The sequence below is a fragment of the Ictalurus furcatus genome, chromosome 22 (assembly GCF_023375685.1).
Source record: "Ictalurus furcatus strain D&B chromosome 22, Billie_1.0, whole genome shotgun sequence".
Lineage (NCBI taxonomy): Eukaryota > Metazoa > Chordata > Actinopteri > Siluriformes > Ictaluridae > Ictalurus > Ictalurus furcatus.
Genome location: NC_071276.1, coordinates 3,712,283 through 3,731,945, shown reverse-complemented (window position 1 = coordinate 3,731,945; position 19,663 = coordinate 3,712,283). Strand labels below are relative to the sequence as shown.

At 45.5% G+C, this 19,663-nt stretch overlaps 1 protein-coding gene across 1 annotated transcript; it reads left to right on the top strand.

Moving 5' to 3' along the window:
- Positions 1-846: 846 nt before the first annotated feature.
- On the top strand, positions 847-17,772 carry araf (A-Raf proto-oncogene, serine/threonine kinase). Its single transcript, XM_053654065.1, has 16 exons — positions 847-972; positions 7,405-7,626; positions 7,740-7,843; positions 7,978-8,080; positions 8,295-8,446; positions 8,668-8,754; positions 8,941-9,085; positions 9,765-9,792; positions 10,034-10,161; positions 10,320-10,513; positions 10,754-10,930; positions 11,069-11,115; positions 11,627-11,745; positions 11,988-12,119; positions 12,523-12,657; positions 14,013-17,772. Exons 2-16 carry the CDS (start codon positions 7,519-7,521, stop codon positions 14,151-14,153), a joined length of 1,800 nt encoding a protein of 599 aa, XP_053510040.1. The 5' UTR covers positions 847-972; positions 7,405-7,518; the 3' UTR covers positions 14,154-17,772.
- Positions 17,773-19,663: the final 1,891 nt, after the last annotated feature.

The window sequence follows — 19,663 nt, the reverse complement described above, 5'->3', positions numbered from 1 at the left end:
AATAGACACTGCTTGTTTCTATGTTATATTCCCGTTTTACATTAATATACCAGTTGTATTTGGCTTGAATAAACCTCTACGACTTATTATTATTATTATTATTATTATTATTATTTATTATTATTAGTAGTAGTATTGTTGTTGGTGTTATTGTTGAAATATTTCTTAATGTATTGAAATACTTACTGTAAATACTTACATAATTTTTATCCTGGCTGACTTTATGAATCTCTAAGTATTTTTTTAAAAATATGTCTCTGAAAATATCTATCTATCTATCTATCTATCTATCTATCTAATGGATTAGCAGGGACAATACAGGTGCACATTATTATTATTATAAAATACTATAACAGATGTAATGTGCGTACGGTTTGCTCTGCCCTCTAGTGGTGTTCTGTCGGAATTGCACTTATTGGAAAAGACCAGCAAATCACCTGGAACGGAGGCCAAACTGTGTCAGTATTACAGTGTTACAGTATTCCAGGCTAACAAGCCTAATACAACATACACTTCAATTAATACGTCGAATATTAATTCATATTCACACAGATAAACGTGGTGGAATTTGATGTAAACCAGTGTTAAAAACTGAAATTTAATCCATATATCCATCCTTCTTTTATACCTCTTATCTTTCTTCAGGGTCACGGGGGAACCTGGAGCCTATCCCAGGAAGGATCAGGCACAAGGCGGGGTACACCCTGGACAGGATGCTGAGATTTAATATCAGTTGCCATTGCCAATAACATTTGCCAAGCGCGATGATCTTACTTTACCACCTTTTTTTATTTGCGCATCATACTTCAGCTTTGTGATTGGCCGGCAACGTACGAACACGATCAACCAATCAGAACGGCGAGTTGTAAAAACGGACCAATCAGAGCCCGAGGTCTATGTGTTCCGCTTTCCCTGCAATCTTTCGCTGATCCGACTTCAGATTGAGAGAATTCAAGATGGCCGCCGCCTCAGGTGAGTATTTACTTCAGAAACAAAAATAAGCAGAGTGTAACTTTCGCTCGCGGGTCTAATGTGCGTATTTATACATGTATAAATTTTGTAGCTCTGCCGCGGTGGAAGAAACGCCTCGGAGTGTTAAATTAAAGCCGCCCGAAGTGAAGTGTCCGAGCGCGTTTGTACTTTTTCATTCTTAGAAAACTAGGCTGCATCGCTAACATGAGCAATGCTATGCAGTTAGCTTTAGCTGTCTTAGCAGGTCAAGATAGCCGCCTAACTTTAATCCCTTTCTGCCTCGTGAAGATGACGCTTCTTCTTTATTTCCCCGGTGTGAATAAACTCTGAAAGTAGTTTAAGTAGTAATGAGGACGGGAGAATAACAGCGGCGGTTGTGAGCTGTGTGCCGCGGGGGTCAGGGTGAAGTACACAGCTCGGATGAAGGCTCAGTAATTGGCTGAGTCCCAAACGGCTCCCTGTTGGACGTATAGTGCGCTACCTAGGATGCGGAAGCCATTGTTTTTTATTTTTATTTTAACCAAATGTGGTGCAGTAATCTAGGGAGTGAGAAGCGATTGGGATTCGGCCAAGAAATTAAAAATAAAATTCCTCTCACTTTGGCGAGGTCGCTAGCGGTTAGCTCAGCTCACTGACGCGTTTATTGTAAAAAGCTCTGAGACCTGCGTGTGTGTGTGTGGGGGGAGGATGTGGAAAGATTTGGTTGTGTTCTGAATGAGATGTGAAGTGCAACAGGTGTTAATAACTTAATATATAAATGTGTATGTATCACTATATAAAATAATATATACTATATACTTTTGGTGATTTTGCTTCTATTATACAGTTGTGTGCATATCGTTAATGATCTAGTTTGATGATGGTATATTTAAATGTGTGTGTGTGTGGTGCTTTTGCATTCTGATTCATCACGTTTGTTGCATCACTCAGGGAAATGCGTCAGTCTCGGCCAGTTCTGCACCGTCAATGCTGAATAAAACACGACGGGGCGTGCTGTCGTAGGAAACAAATCAACAGCCGTGTGGTGTGACACGGTCCGACACAATGCGGAGACACGCCCACCAACGCTGACGTTTCCAATAACCGCATGTTATTGGACTCAAATGTCCGCGAAACGAGTTAGTTGCTGTTATCGCTTAGATTCTAGCGGCTATAGAACATCCGTTCCCTCAACCGGCCTCATCTATTTTTCCCTCTCTTGAATTTAACAAGGCAACAAAACACAAAGCATGAGGTCCTGAAGACGGCGACACCGGAGACTCCTTTCTTTAATGTGGACTAAACATCTCCGTGCTGAAAGCACCAACATATCGGCGGTTAAATCTTCGCCGTACAGTACGAGTCCCGGCGTATGAGGCGTTACTGTAGAAACGGTAACGTGTTTACGTGCCGTTGTGGGAAAACTAATCGACGCTTTCAGACTGATTGGAAATCTTAACAAGGCAAAGGATTTCATTCATGTTTGTCTTCTGTGGTCAAATTACAACCAGCTTATCATACATTTGGGTGAAATTACATTCACTGTGTCATTTTTTTAAAGTATTAGATTCCTGGAAAACTGGAAGTGTTTTAAATAAATCATTGTCACTTAATTGGACCTTAAGGACCAGTTCACGCTGCACCTTGAGGAGCAAATATACCTGTATAGTACATTCTGCTCTGACTGTGTGCATTTCAAGTGCGTAACTTCAGACAAGTCAAACATCGAGTGTGCAGGAGAGACCGAGACAGTAAGCGAGAAAGACAAAGAAAGAGACAGAGCGAGCAAGCGCGAAAGAGAGAGACAGAGCGAGCAAGCGCAAAAGAGAGAGACAGAGCGAGCAAGCGCAAAAGAGAGAGACAGGGCGAGAGAGACAGTGAGTGAGAGCAAGAAAAGAGACAGTGCGAGAGAGACAGAGACAGCGAGCGAGAAAGACAGAGAGACAGCGAGCGAGAGCAAAAGAGAGAGCGCGAGCTAGAGCAAAAGAGAGAGACAGAGCGAGCGAAAGAGAGACAGTGAAAGAGCAAGACAGAGCGTGCGAGAAAGAGGCAGAGAAAGAGAGGGACCAAGAGACAGACCAAGAGCGAGCAAGCGCAAAAGAGAGAGACAGGGTGAGAGAGACAAAGAGAGAGACAGCGAGTGAGAGCAGGAAAGAGAGACAGTGCGAGCGAGAGCAAAAGAGAGAGACAGGGCGAGCGAAAGAGAGACAGTGAAAGAGCGAGAAAGAGCCAGAGAAAGAGAGGGACCAAGAGACAGACCAAGAGCGAGACACAGCTAGAGAGACAGAGCGAGCGAGAGAAAAGAGAGAGACAGAGCGAGCGAGGAAGACAGAGACCGAGAGAACGACTGAGACACCAAAAGACAGAGTGAGCGAGAGAGAGACAGAGCGAGCGAGACAGAGCCAGAGAAAGAGAGAGACAGAGCAAGTGAGAAAGAGAGAGACAGAGCCAGAGTGAGAGAAAGAGAGAGACCAAGAGACAGACAGAGCAAGCGAGAGAGAGAGAGAGACGGAGAGAGAGACAGAGAAAGAGAGAGACCAAGAGACAGACCAAGAGACAGACAGACAGCAAGCGAGAGCGAGAAAGAGAGGGAGACGGAACGAGCGTGAAAGAGAGAGAGACGAAGTGAGCGAGAGAGAGAGAGACGGAGCGAGCGAGAAAGAGAGAGAGAGAGACGGAGCGAGACAGTCTGTGAGAGAGACGGAGCGAGTGAGAGAGCGAGACAATGTGTGAGAGAGACTGAGCATGAGAGAGCGAGCGAGAGAGTGCAGTCACAAAGCGCTTGCCATTGACAGCAAGAATAACGAGTTAAAGTGTAGTTTTGTGGCGGTTTGGACGGTCACTTCAGAGGCTGATTGTCGTGACGCAGTGTTTCTCTTTCACACACATCATGTCTAATCTCTCAGTCGGGAGATCTGACTCACCAGAAGGCGCTAATTGGACGTTTGGGAAGTTGTTTGCATCCCGTAGTGAGCAAAATGGTGGAACTTGAGAAGCATCTCATGACTTTTTTTTGGGAATGATCAAAAAGGTTTGTAGGTTAATGCTCAAGTTTGGGGTTTTCTCTCTGTTACCCCATGGTCAGTTACACACACAGAGCCTCTCATTTCTGCTTTTGGAAAAAAAAAAACCCACGTTTCCAATAACTTATTGACAAATCACCGCAGCATCGGTGCTACAGATGACTCACAATAACACTGCGTACTCTACAAAAGTCCCAGTGTTCTAATCATTCCGCTTAGTGCGTCACACCATCCGTGGATATTTGGCCTCCGTACCCGTCGGTCCCAGTGGAGGAGGCGTGTCCTCCGTACCCGTCGGTCCCAGTGGAAGAGGCGTGTCCTCCGTACCCGTCGGTCCCAGTGGAAGAGGCGTGTCCTCTGTACCCGTCGGTCCCAGTGGAGGAGGCGTGTCCTCCGTACCCGTCGGTCCCAGTGGAGGAGGCGTGTCCTCCGTACCCGTCGGTCCCAGTGGAGGAGGCGTGTCCTCCGTACCCTTCGGTCCCAGTGGAGGAGGCGTGTCCTCTGTACCCGTCGGTCCCAGTGGAAGAGGCGTGTCCTCTGTATCCGTCAGTCAAAGTGGAGGAGGCGTGTTCTCCGTACCCGTCGGTCAAAGTGGAGGAGGCGTGTCCTCCGTACCCGTCGGTCAAAGTGGAGGAGGCATGTCCTCCGTACCCGTCAGTCAAAGTGGAGGAGGCGTGTCCTCCGTACCCGTCGGTCCCAGTGGAAGAGGCGTGTCCTCCGTACCCGTCGGTCCCAGTGGAAGAGGCGTGTCCTCTGTACCCGTCGGTCCCAGTGGAGGAGGCGTGTCCTCCGTACCCGTCGGTCCCAGTGGAGGAGGCGTGTCCTCCGTACCCGTTGGTCCCAGTGGAGGAGGCGTGTCCTCCGTACCCTTCGGTCCCAGTGGAGGAGGCGTGTCCTCTGTACCCGTCGGTCCCAGTGGAAGAGGCGTGTCCTCTGTATCCGTCAGTCAAAGTGGAGGAGGCGTGTTCTCCGTACCCGTCGGTCAAAGTGGAGGAGGCGTGTCCTCCGTACCCGTCGGTCAAAGTGGAGGAGGCGTGTCCTCCGTACCCGTCAGTCAAAGTGGAGGAGGCGTGTCCTCCGTACCCGTCAGTCAAAGTGGAGCAGGTGTGTCCTCTGTACCCGTCGGTCCCAGTGGAGCAGGCGTGTCCTCTGTACCCGTCGGTGCCAGTGGAGGAGACGTGTCCTCTGTACCCGTCGGTCCCACTGGAGGAGGCGTGTCCTCCGTACCCGTCGGTCCCACTGAAGGACGCATGTCTTCTGTACCCATCGGTCCCAGTGGAGGAGGCGTGTCCTCTGTACCCGTCGGTCCCAGTGGAGGAGGCGTGTCCTCCGTACCCGTCGGTCCCAGTGGAGGAGGCGTGTCCTCCGTACCCGTAGGTCCCAGTGATGGAGGCGTGTCCTCCGTACCCGTAGGTCCCAGTGATGGAGGCGTGTCCTCCGTACCCGTCGGTCCCAGTGATGGAGGCGTGTCCTCCGTACCCGTCTGTCCCACCGGAGGAGGTGTGTCCTCCGTACCCGTCGGTCCCAGTGGAGGAGGCGTGTCCTCCGTACCCGTCGGTCCCAGTGGAGGAGGCGTGTCCTCCGTACCCGTAGGTCCCAGTGGAGGAGGCGTGTCCTCCGTTCCCGTCGGTCCCAGTGATGGAGGCGTGTCCTCCGTACCCGTCGGTCCCAGTGATGGAGGCATGTCCTCCGTACCCGTCGGTCCCAGTGATGGAGGCGTGTCCTCCGTACCTGTCTGTCTCACCGGAGGAGGCGTGTCCTCCGTACCCGTCGGTCTCAGTGATGGAGGCGTGTCCTCCGTACCCGTCGGTCCCACTGGAGGAGGCTTGTCCTCCGTACCCGTCTGTCCCACCGGAGGAGGCTTGTCCTCTGTACCCGTCGGTCCCACTGAAGGACGTGTGTCCTCTGTACCCGTCGGTCCCAGTGGAGGAGGCGTGTCCTCTGTACCCGTCGGTCCCAGTGGAGGAGGCGTGTCCTCTGTGCCCGTCGGTCCCAGTGGAGGAGGCGTGTCCTCTGTGCCCGTCGGTCCCAGTGGAGGAGGCGTGTCCTCTGTGCCCGTCGGTCCCAGTGGAGGAGACGTGTCCTCTGTACCCGTCGGTCCCAGTGGAGGAGGCGTGTCCTCTGTACCCGTCGGTCCCAGTGGAGGAGGCGTGTCCTCTGTACCCGTCGGTCCCAGTGGAGGAGGCGTGTCCTCTGTACCCGTCGGTCCCAGTGGACTAAGTGTGTCCTCTGTACCCGTCGGTTCCCAGTGAAGGAGGCGTGTCCCAATGACCTGTTTTAAAGTTTTATTTCCATGCTGAATCACATTGTATTGCCTTATATTGTATTGTATTACATACACTTACATGTGCATGATGTTAAAAGCTTTTGTGCTTGTGTTAGTTTCCTGCCGTTTATTCGGTTTAGACCCTGATGGCAGAGGTTTAGTTAGAGACAAAAGATGTTGTGGGGGCTCGATTGCTGATGCACACGGTTTGTCTCCGTCAAGCAAAATGTTGAGGTGAGATTAGCACTGCTCACGCATCGTTACCCAACAGACTTGACAAATGGAATGAGGTGTGTGTGTGTGGGGTTCTAACAGCTTGGGAACTAGGCACTGGTGATTCAGTGTGAAATGAGAGGACTACATGCTCGTCACGTTTGAATGGTTGCACATTTGAAGGGCTGCAAAATAACTCACAAATATCACACTTAGAATGATTTTACTCGGGATTAAATTTGCGTTGATTTATTGCCGTTCGTTATCCAATTTTATTATGTCACGCTTCCAGAGCACGAGTACATTTACATTTTACATTTACGGTATTTGGCAGATGCACTTATTCAGAGTGACTTACACTTATCTCATTCATTCATCTGAGCAATTGAGGGTTAAGGGTCTTGCTCAAGAGCCCAACAATGGCAGCTTGGCAGTGCTGGGGTTTGAACTTGCAACCTTCTGAGCAGTAGACCAACACCTTAACCACTGAGCCACCACTGCCCTATTTAACTATTTTATGAAAAAAAAATAAAAAATTATAATAACGTGAGTAAACTTTGGATTTGCCGTGTATGCAAGACTGGAATATCACGTGTACGGGCTACTACTCTGACTTGCGTCTATTTTTATATAAATAAATAAATCTTTTCACACATGAGGCAACTCTTTGCGCCGGATGAAAAGATCAGTCTGCTTGTCCTGCTTGACCTCACTTGCTGCTTCGCCCGTGTCACTGCCTTGCTACCTGTGCTCACTGTCGACTGTTAAGATCTTTAATGGCTCACTTCAGTTAAATGATTCATTCAGATTTGTTCACTGATTCGTGGAGTCGTGCAGTTTGTATCTAGAAAATCTCACTCACCTTGTACGAAAACTCTCCATGTTTATACGTCTCTTGTTTGTTTTTGTTTTTTGTTTTTTTTTTTTGCTTTTTTTTTTCCATTCTCCCAGGCTCCAGGTGAGGGCGCCACCCTGATCCTCCCTCTCTCTCTCTCCCTCTCTCTCTCTCGCGGCTGACTGAAGCTCAGTGCCGCGTCCTCCCTGTCTCTTCCCCGTGGAGACGCCATGTCCTCCACGTCGTCCTGCTCCTCGTCGGGGGAGACGAGCCCGGAGGACGTTCCCCGAGGCGGAGGAACCATCCGTGTCTACCTCCCCAACAAACAGCGCACAGTGGTGAGCGCAGTCCAGACATCAAAATAAATAGATAAATAAATAAATTCTTCAATGATGTCACACGGGAAAACGAGTTACTGTGGTCGGTAAACCCGAGAAAACTCTGTGTTCAGGTGAACGTGCGTCCGGGTCAGACGGTGTACGACAGTCTGGACAAAGCGCTCAAGGTGCGAGGCCTCACTCAGGACTGTTGCGCCGTTTTCCGCCTCCTCGAAGGGTGAGTGTGGTGTTGCGCACTATGCCTGCGAAATAGTTTTAGTGAAAGAATTAAAACCTCAATGTGATATCGACTTAAAAAATAAATGACTTTGTAAATACCTTTTTATTGTCATGGGAATGTTTGTTCGTCAGTCGTAAAAGGCTGACAGAATGGAACACTGACATCACGCCGCTTGTCGGCGAGGAGCTTCTCGTCGAGGTTTTGGATGACGTCCCCCTCACCATGCACAACTTTGTAAGTATTCGCAGAAGAACACGAATTTCCTTTGAAAAAGTTTTTCATTATAATAATCGGACACGTTGTGTCGTTGTAATTAACCATCTTGACCGTCATGTTTAATTGTTTTTTTAAAAAAAAACAACGTGATGGTGAATTCTATTTAGCGTAAGACGTGAACACGGCGCTGTTAAACTCAACTGCCTCTTGCTTTTCGAAATGTCTTTCCCAGGTTCGTAAAACCTTCTTTAAGTTAGCGTACTGTGACTTCTGCCACAAGTTCCTGTTCAACGGCTTCCGGTGCCAGACGTGCGGCTACAAGTTCCACCAGCACTGCAGCAGCAAAGTTCCCACGGTCTGCCTGGACATGGACACCATAAAACGGTGTGTGTGTGTGAGAGAGAGAGAGAGAGAGAGAGAGAAAGAAAGAGAGAGAGAGAGAGAGAGAGAGAGAGAGAGAATGTAAACTCACGATCTCACTTGTTACCTAACAACATGTTTATTTTGAACCATGTAGTTGAACCCTGTTTGTGTGTGTTTGGGATATTTCTCATTCAGAACGAGATAAGCATAGAGAGTTGAACGTGTGTGTGTTCTTTTCTCAGGAGTGCAGGAGACTGCGCGGCGGTCACTGATATAGTCGTGTCCGATCCTATCCCCACTGACATCCCCTTAACGCCCGAGCCTGATTGGTACGTGGTGTGTCGCGTGTGCGAGATTATATTTAATAACACTTAACGTATGGAGAGGAAGTCGTGTCGCATCGAAACCTAGTCAGAAAGCAGTGGTGGTGTTTTTTTTTTGTTTTTTTTTCCTCTAGAAATCCGATTGGCTCTTGTTGAAGCATGTTTAATTAGCCTACGACTGTGTTTTTGTAGTTCAGCGCTGCTGTCGCCAGCCTCGGCGTTCCACTTCCCCATGCCAGGAGGGGACGGCCTGGCCCTGCAGAGGCTCCGCTCCACATCAACCCCCAACGTCCACATGGTCAGCACGCTGGGGCCTGGAGCGGCCAGCGTCATCGAGGTCAGAAACTTAAAGCCGCCAGTCAGGACGGTTCGAGTAAACAAGACAGTACGGTCCAAAAAGTCTGAGTCCACTACCGAGTCCTCGTATGAAACAGCGTGTATGCTCTATTGTTGTTTCTTAAAAAAAAAAAAAAACACGGACTCCTGAGGTCGATCCGATTCTTTAGGAAACTATTCAGCATCACAATCCGATGGGAAATTTACCGTGAACCTTAAAAACGAGCACGCGTTTTATCGAGTATTCCGGATTTCCAGAATCGCCGCTGCCGAACCCGAGCGCTCGTATCGATCCGGATCGCAGGACCTCACAGGTGAAGGATGATTCGATCTTGTATAAGAGTGGACAAATGCATAAATTCATTAGCTAATTACCAGGCATGGCAGTAATAATAATAATAATAATCATCAACACAGTCGTTATCACGGTAATTAAAAACGTAAAAACGTTCAGGCGTAATAGTGACGTCCTTTAAGACGGTGGTTTTTTTGTCAGTTTACATCACATGTATTGACATCGTAAAAAAAAAAAACCATCAGAGAATCAGATGGACAAACTAAAACGAGTTCCTGGTATACTGGACTCTCACTTTTCTGCCTGCTTCTGCCACATTTTTAGGTTTACGTCATCGTTTTATTCATTCCTTTTTTTTTCTCTCCTTCCCCCTACTCTCATTTAGGAGGCATTAAAATCCAACAGCCCAATGGGTGAGTTTTTGTTGTTTTTATCATGGCATTCTTTTGATGGAAGCTATCACGTGACATGCTTTCATTTTCTACACGCAATGTTGTTTTTATTTTTTTGGGGTTTTTTTTCTTCCACCTCCTGAATTCATTCACTTCACTTAAATCAGGCTCCTATAGTGTTTTTTTTTCCACAATATTTCTTAAGTAACCAACCAACATGCTGTTGTCCAAGAGAACGTTAGCGAAAGTATTCTCCCTCCAGGACCGGAACCCTCTCCCAAACCCTCGACCAGTCCGCCTCACCTGGGCTCTCCGGGCCGAAAACCGCCCAAATCGCCTCCGGAGCGCAAACCGGCCCCCATCCTTGACGGAAAAAGGGAAAGGAATCAGGTGAGAGGCTTGAGACGCTTTATCGAGATCTCTTTAACCTCTTTCAATGTTATTGTTCAGGAAGTGATAGGAATAGCGATCTTCGGGATCGGTAAGTGTGTAAAATAGTGCTCTGAAGCGGATTTGGATTGTGCGGGTTTTGTTTTGGGGTTCCGCAGCGTTACAGAGACTCGAGCTACTACTGGGAAGTGCCCTCGCACCAAGTGACCATGCAGAAGCGCATCGGCGCCGGCTCCTTCGGCACCGTCTTCAAGGGCAAGTGGCACGGCGACGTGGCCATCAAGATTCTGAAAGTGTCCGAGCCGACACCGGAGCAGCTGCAGGCCTTCAGGAACGAAATGCAGGTCCTTCGGTGAGTCCTTCCTCAAACTTTGGGAGTTTCTATTTATTTATTTATTTATTTATTTAAACTAAGCTTTGGAAAAGATCTCACTTTGACCAACAAAGTGACACGACTGCCCTCAAGATGCTGGCAGGGGGGTTTTCGACACTAGTTAGGGGGAAATGAGACGAGGCATGCTTCTTTTGCTTGCGTTAAAACACGATCTTACTCTGTTCTTTCTTTCTCTCCTGGCACTTTTTTTTTTTGCAGGAAGACGCGCCACGTCAACATCCTGCTGTTCATGGGTTTCATGACGAAGCCGCACTTCGCCATCATCACGCAGTGGTGCGAAGGCAGCAGCCTCTACCGCCACCTGCACGTCACCGAGACCAAATTCGAAACCATGAGGCGCATCGACGTGGCACGCCAGACGGCACAGGGCATGGAGTACGCCAATCTGCACCACAGAATAAATAACTGATAGAGCGATTGATGAATCATAAACATTTAAAAAATATATTATTACTGCATTTTACTGTCTGCACTAACAAAGGAGCCAACTTTTTTTCGTTTGTTTTCCGACAGCTACCTTCATGCCAAGAATATCATTCATCGGGACCTTAAATCTAATAGTATCCTTAACGGCAGGATTTAAACCAGTAGCAGACGTTTTCACACGACGTACAAATCAAACCCTTTTGTAATATAAAAAACCCCCCGCTGGATTATGAAACGATAGCCGGGCAGACATCTTTCTCGGAACTGTTATCTGCCCTTTCTGAGAAGAATTGTTGACAAATTTGTCCAAGACTTTTAGGGCCATATTCACTTTTAACAGTTGAACAGTAGTGATCTGCAAATGAATGTTAAAAAAAAATAGAATGGGATCAAACGCCAGGTCACTATTGTGCTCTCGCCACACACCAGGGACTTAAAAAGAAAGCATGAAAGAAAAGAGAGATTTCTGAAACAGGTTCATTCAGTGACCGATTCAGTTATTTTTTGGCGCTTTCGGTGGGATGAAGCGATTCATTACGTAAAGTAAGACTGAGTCTTGGATATCCGTCTAAACCAGTCACACTGTCTGGTGTGCAGTGGTGGTGATGGTGGTTCAACAGTGTAGTCCCTTAGCCCTGGTGTCAGATATCTTCCTGCACGAGGGTTGGACGGTGAAGATCGGCGACTTCGGCCTGGCCACGGTCAAGTCCCGCTGGAGCGGCTCGCAGCAGGTGGAGCAGCCCAGCGGATCCATACTCTGGATGGTGAGCATTCACGCGCTCGGCTTAGCCAACGAGTCAAACTGGTATAATCAGCGTTTACTAAAAACGTAATAGAGAAGGACACATCGAGTGTGTTTACACGCAACGATGATTGATGTGGTTGTGCTAACAGCACGTGATGATGACGACGTATATAAATGAATCTATTCTAGACAGGGTTATTCAGTGCGTAACATTGCTCTAGCTCAATAATGTCCCGGTTGATCATTTTTCCGCTCCTCAAGGCTCCAGAGGTGATCCGCATGCAAGACCCGAACCCTTACACCTTCCAGTCGGACGTGTACGGCTACGGGGTGGTGCTGTTCGAGCTCATGTCCGGCACGCTGCCGTACTCCAATATCAACAACCGCGACCAAGTGAGAGTCACACAATCAGTTTTACCCGCCAAATAAGATGATACACACACACACACACACAAATATGGTGGTAATAAGGCAGAATAACTTCTTATTAAAAAGAAGCTACGTAATCAAAAGAGCGTCATTCTGAAAATAGTTTACCATTATAGAATAGTACGCCTTCAAACAACACACTCGGTTTGTAGCAAGGTGTGTGTATACTGACGTGTTACGTTTTCCTGGCTCCTTACACAGCAAGATCTTTGCAGGAAGCAAAACATTTCCAGATACATTTTGTTGACAAATATTTACGTCAACATTTGTTTGACATTCGACGGGTTTTCCCAGACCACCACACACCACACTTTTATGAACTGTTCTTGACATGATGACTGCTCTGAACTAGTTTCTTTGACTCCAGATCATATTCATGGTGGGTCGAGGCTACCTGTCACCAGACCTCAGCAAGCTGTACAGTAACTGCCCTAAGTCCATGAAACGTCTCATCGTCGACTGTCTGAAATTCAAACAGGACGAAAGGCCGCTCTTTCCTCAGGTGGGAATGACATCGTGTTATTTTTTTGTTTTGTTTTTTTCTTCTCCCACACCATACTTTTCAGTCCATTTATACAGTGCTGTGAAAAAGTATTTGATTTCTTGTGTTTTTGTGTGCATCTCATACTAAATCATTTCAGACATTACAATAAGATCTAAGATAAAAGAAAAGGCAACCTGAGTAAACACAAAATACAGGGGTTTTTTTTAATGATAATGTTATTTATTGAAGCAAAAAAAAGTTCTCCAATAACACCTGGGCCTGTATGAAAATGTATTTGCCCCCTGTAGTTACTAATTCCCAAAATTTATGAAACATTCATAATGGGGTTCAGCTGGACTAGACGCAACCAGGCCTGATTACTGCAAACCCTGTTCAATCTAATCAACACTTAAATAGAACTTTTTCAACAGCATGAAGTTGGTTAAAATGTTTTCCCGAGTAACACACTATGGCAAAGTTGAAATTCCAGAAATGTTGAGGAATAAGGTGATTGACATAGATCAGTCTGGGAAGGGTTACAAAGCTATGTCAAAGGTTCTGGGACAACATCAAAGAAGATACAGGCCTCTCTTTCATCAATAAAGGTCATTGCTCATAGCTCCCCTATGAGACACACTGGGCAAAAATGGCATCCATGGAAGAGTGGCGTAGTGAAAACCACTGCTAACCCAGAAGAACATTAACACTCGTCTGAATTTTGCCAAAACACAACTTGATGATCCTCAAACCTTTTGGGAGAATGTTCTGTGGACTGATGAGAAAGTGGAACTGTTGGGAAGACAGGGGTCTCGTTACACCTGGCGTAAACCAAACACAGAATTCCATAAAAAGATCATCATTACTGTGGTCAAGCATGGTGGTGGTGGCAGTGTGATGGTGTGGGTATTCTTTGCTGCTTCAGGGCCTGGGCAACTTCCAGTAATTGAGGGAAACATGAATACATGCATAGGAGTAAATCCTAGTCCTCGAAGTAAGTGAAAGACAAGTGTTTGGTTGCAGTTATTGTTTCTGAAGGTGGCACAACCAGAGTTTAAGTTTTTCACACAGGGTGTTCGATAACTCTTTTTTTTTTTTTTTTTTTTTTTTTTTTTTTCTCCTTCATTTTATGTGCAAGATCTAAAACCATTTAGTATGAGAGACACAAAAACAGAAGAAATCAGGATGGGGCAATTACTTTTTTGCAGCACTGTACATCCATGAAACATGTTAGTTCCTGTCATCACTTACATTATAGCAGCTCTCTCTCTCTTTTTTAATATCACAAAAATGAATCCAAACAATGTTCCACTTTCTTAGGATCACCTTAAATGTGTTTGTGATGTTTGTGTGTGTGTGTGTGTGTTTTCCACCAGATCCTGGTGTCCATCGAGCAGGTGCAGGATCTCTTGCCCAAGATCGAGCGCAGCGCTTCGGAGCCGTCTCTGCACCGCGCTGTTCACGCTGAGGACCTGAACCCGATGCTGCTGCACACCACGCGCTTCCTGCCTCTGTGAAACCAGACGATTCTGCACAAGATTCTGGCCTCCGCACTCACTACACAAACACACACACACACACACACACACACACATATATATATATTCCTGCTGTGCATTCCTTGTCTCTCTAACACATCAGCAAAACTTTCCAATCATTCCATTTCTGATCGGTCCTCTGATGGAATTCACTCGTATTTTACCCAAGAGCATTTTAAATTTAAAAACATGTTTTGTTTTTTTAACTCTCAGCTGAAATCCGTCACAAACTCGATTTGATTGCGAACGTAGAGAAACCTAAAGCGTTACTGATATGTAGTCATGCGTTTGTCTTCCGTTACGGGAATTCTTGATCACATTTCTCATCAAAACTCCTTTCGGTCACGTTTCTATGCGGGATTGTGAACGTCCGATTCTGCGTTTTGGAAACACCAGTCGGTTTGCACTTTTAACATTCGAAAATACGTACATGACGAGCGAACACTACGCGTTTTCTAAAGCACCAGTACCTTCCTGTCGTTTTTTAAAAATTTATTTATTCTTTTTTTTTTTTTTTTTTAATTTTAAAAACATAAAAATTGCACTCTCATGTGGCTTCTTTAGCGTAATCGGTTGTGCAGAGTATCCCAGTAATCAGCGTGTTACTGTTTTGTTACCGTGGTAACGGAGAACGTTTATCCTTGGGCAGAGCGAGGTTCCTGTCAGATATCCGTTCCTCTTATCCTCAGCCCTTAGTAAACAGGAAGTAGTTACAGTTCCCTTCTGAAAGTATTGGAACAGCAAGGCCAATTCGTTTGTTCAGGATTTCAGCTTTTACTTCCTGGTATTTACATCTAGACATGTTAAACGATATAAAGCGCAGAACGTTTTGAACCACAGAATCAAGCCTGTGACTCACTGACCTCACCAAACTGTTGGTCTCTTCTTTTGTGATGCTTTTCCAGACTTTTACCGCAGCCCCTTTCAGTTTGTTGTTTGTTTCGGGGGAGGTGGGGGGATGGGAGTGATGCGTCTCCTCTTCAGGAGGTGAAGCGACGTGCACGCTCAGTTGGGGTAAGGTCCGGTTCCTCAGCTTCGAAACTTGCTTGCTTTTCTCACGTAGACAGCTCCCTGATCTTCATGTTGGCTTATCCTGTTTAACAACAAACGCAGCCTTCACGGGTGAAAGCGACGGCGGATAAAATCAAGAGCAGATGTTCAGAGCTATTTATTGTTTAATCAATCGAACAGGACACACCTTGGTTAACGAGGAACACCTGTCAGCTAACGTGTTCCAATATTTTTGCTCGCCTACCGATTGGGTGGTCTGATACAAAAATGCGTTGTGTTCTACGTCGTTTAACACGTCTCTTCATGTACGTATAAATAGCAGGAAATAAAAGCTGGAAACTCTCTTCTCTTGTTCATCTTTTGATCTCAAACCCAAATGTCTTCAGTCTACAGAAAAGAAAAAAAAACCAAAACGAGTTGGCCTTGCCGTTCCTGTACAGTCTGTTTAGCGCAGGCCTGGCGGTCTGGCTAAGTACGTTTCAACTCAATCTGGACTGTGAAGCGGCACAGCGTGGTGGCTCGGGAACGCAGATGGCTGCAGAGAGTAATCGTGTAGAGCGTGTCGTGCATGCAGCGCTGGTGCGTGCACAGATGGGAAAGGAACGAGACGTTTGTTTAGCGATGGCCTGTGTGTGCACGCGCACAGTCAGCTCCAGAAATATTGACGATAAAGTTTAGAAGTCTAAACTCGACTTATTTATACATGTTCTTTATCCTGGTCTGCGCCGCCGTGAATCCAGAGCCTATACTTGGAACACTGGGGGTGAGACGGGAATACACCCCGGACACCTGCGGTCATTTGAAGCATTTGCCAGGTCGCCTGCCTGTCTGTTTTTGAGAGCTGGGAGGAAATCTGAGAACCCAGAGGAAATCCCACAGGGAGAACTCGCAGAGAACATCCGCACAGGCAGTAACACGAGCTCAGGATTGAACCAGATTCTCACCTTTTAATTTATTTATTTTTTGAGCTGAAGTGAAAGTGAATTTAAAATCCTGTTGATTCATCACTTTCTGAAGTTCGCCTGAGCGTTTAGGAACTCTGAAGCGAGCGTCCACGCCCTCCAGTTTCAGTGACCTCCAACGGCATGAACGGTTTTGTACGTATGAAGTCGAATTACGAAGCCCCCGCTGTCTCACCTCGAACTTAACCTTTCACTTAACTTTCATATCCAAGCTGGCTTGTGCAGTGGTGACATCGGGTTAGCATACGACATGCTGTTCAGAAATACGCGTGCTGTGCTTTCAGATTCATTCTCAATGACTATCGTTAATATAATTCACGTGAAGCTTTGGACGGAAATCGAGCGTTTTTCCAGTCGTCCCGTTTCTGTCTGGTTTTGTGGGTCTGGAAAGCATAGATCAGTTCGAGATAGTCATGACCTAAACACAACATGGACAGATTTTGTCATTTCTTATCTACAAAGTTTTTATTTTATTTTATTATTATTATGAACAGGGCTGGTTACCCTGGAAAGTCTGCTCTGAGTAGGAGGAGCGTGCAATTGTGATGAAAGCGAGCGGTATGCAGTGAGCGTCGCCGTGTAGTATCTGTGGACCGAACTCGAGCCTTGTTCTCGGTAGGACGTCAGCGTTTGCGTTATCTCGATGCATAGACTCTGTCTGGCTGGATTTCCTTGGAGATTTACACACTTCAATCTCTCAAACTCTAGAGACATATCCGGCTCTCTTGATTAGCCAGTGGGTTTCCTAAGGGTGCTGCCGAGCAGAATGAAGTAACTAAGGAGGTTCTGTCAGGAGTAAAGGACGACCGGACGGGGCGTGCTGTTATAAGGGCAACTATGAACGTCCCGAAGCGTTTTATTCCTATTACGACGCGGCACTTTGCCAGCGGTTTCAATTGTATATTTATTTAAGAAAAGGTTGTAGTTTTGGATCCCTGTGAATGAGCTGTTACCATAGCAACAACGCATATTAGAACGACCACGTTCGTTATAACGGCGTCCGAGGCTGTGTTATAGATAATTATATCGGTATCAACCCGGTCGACTAATCCGACTCGAGAATTCAACAGATGGCAGTTGAAATGTAAAATATCAAATTTATTGTTATTATATTTTTTTAAACTATTAAATATTTCATTGGCCCTGCTTGCATTTACAAGTCTGCAGTGATGGTAATTTAACACTTAAGACTCCCAAGGTGCCATCAGCGTGATTCTATTCGCCTTAAGATGGCGCTGGGGAGGAGATCAGCAGCCCCCCCCCCCCCCGTGTTTGGAATTTTGCTGGCTTTCTACCGCTCGCTGGTGATCAAGATCGAGTCGTCAGAGTTGCATATCGTGTACCTCCTTGTGTCCTCCTTGCAAAGCAAATTTGGTGTGTGATTTGATGTTTTTAGTGTTGGATGATTTTACTAGGTACTTTCAGTAGGTCAAGAAGAAGAAGAAAAAAAAAAACGTGCTCGTTAGCTGATATCCACATGCTGCAAATCGACTGGTGTATATTTATGAATATGAAATAGCAGTGCGTCATAAAGAAGTGCGATAAGTGAAAGATGATTTTCATGCTTGTAGCTATTGTTGTTGTTGTTGTTGTTGTTATTTTTATTAATAATTCTAAATGTTATTTTTTTTTCCTTGATATTTTAATAGTCATTTCAGTACTCCATTCTTCGTATGCGGATTACCGAATTAGCCGGATTGAATTGTTGACAATTTGTCCCAGACAACATACAGTGCTGTGAGGGGGTGGGGGGGTGGGGGGGGGGTATTTGCCCCATCCTGATTTCTTGATTACGTGATTCTTCGACATAAAACAAAAAGGCAATCTGAGTGTAAACAAAATTTATTCAAGCAAAAAAAGTGATCCAATGCCTATCACCCATGTGAAAAACTAATTGCCCCCTTAAACTTAAAATCTGGTTGTGCCAGATTTTGTGGTTTAGCAGCAATAACTGCAACCAAACGCTTCCGATATCCGGAGATCTTGCTGGACGAGTAGTTGGAGGAATTTTGGAAGATTGGCCGTGTCTGGGAAGGTTCACTGCCGTGTCGATGTCGAGTCCCAGAGCCTTTGAGATAGCTGTGTAGCCCTTCCCACCTTGATGTATTTCAATCACCTTCTTCGTCATCTTTTCTGGAATTTCTTTCAACTTTGGCATAATGTGTTGCCACATCAGACCTTTTAACCAACTTCATGCTGTTGAAAAAGTTCTATTTAAGTGTTGATTTGATTGAACAGGGTTTGCAGTAATCAGGCCTGGTTGCGTCTAGTCCAGCTGAACCCCATTATGAATGCATTTTCATAGATTTGGGGAATTAGTAACTAATACATTTTCACACAGACCCAGTTGGTATTGGATAACGTGTTTTTTTTTGTTTGTTTGTTTGTTTTTTTGCCTTTATAAATAACATTATAATTTAAAAAAAAAAAAAAGTATTTCGTGTTTACTCACGTTGCCTTTTGTCTTATCTTAGATTTTATTTTAATTTCTGAATCAATTTAGTACGAGAGATATACACAAAAACAGAAGAAATCAGGATGGGGGCAAATACTTCTTCACAGCACCGTAGTTATACGTTCAAAAACGTCCCCAGAGCTGCAAGATCGTATCGCACATTTTTAGAAGCATTATGTAAATACAGAAAAATGGTGTGTTTTTCATTGTCCTCTCCAGACTTCCATACTGTTCGTATTTGGCAATCGCTGACTCTCTGATCATGGTTCGGATTTCTCAAACGACTCGACCCAGCTTTTACTAATTACTAGTTCTCAAGTGCGTGTGAGGAATCGAATTAGCCTACGATTAGTAAATCTGGCATTATTTCTTCTAGGGTTTGTTAAGCGACATATGAAGAATGGAGCCACCACAGAGAATCAGATTCTGTTGTTGTTACAGCAGATTGAACAGGTTATATACGGATATATATGTGCTTTAGGCGACAAAACAAAAAACACACAATCGGAGAAACAGTCACAACTAAGCAGCTAATGCAGCGTTGCACATTGAAACATTAATAAAAAGAGACCTTTTCAGTTTTTATCTTTAAACTGAAAGCTTCTTAAAGAGGGCTCATCTGTTGTCATGACATCGGTCAGTGGGCGTGGCTTTATCTGTAGTATATTTTAACGTTTTTTTTTTTTTTAATTTAAATTTTTCTTTTCTTTTATTTTTTTTTGAGGGCACCAATCTTTCTAACAGCTGGCCACCTGAAGCACACTTTTTAAAACTGCATTACAGTTACAAAACCTTTACAAGAGGCTTCGAACTCCGCTTTAACACGTCTGCTGTCAGGAAACCGCGGAGGGAAAAACGGGTCAAACTCTAAACTCAATCCACAGTTGTTTTTCTCCGCAAAGCAGAACACAACGATCAACTTTTGTTCAGTTGTTTTTTTTTTTTTTTTTTTGTGCATATTTTAGGTGAATTGCAATAATTTTTTTTTTGTGTGTATAGTTGAAGAGGTATAAGGGGGTGTTTAAAGTTTGCAATAAATGTACTCTGCTGTGTACAGTTAC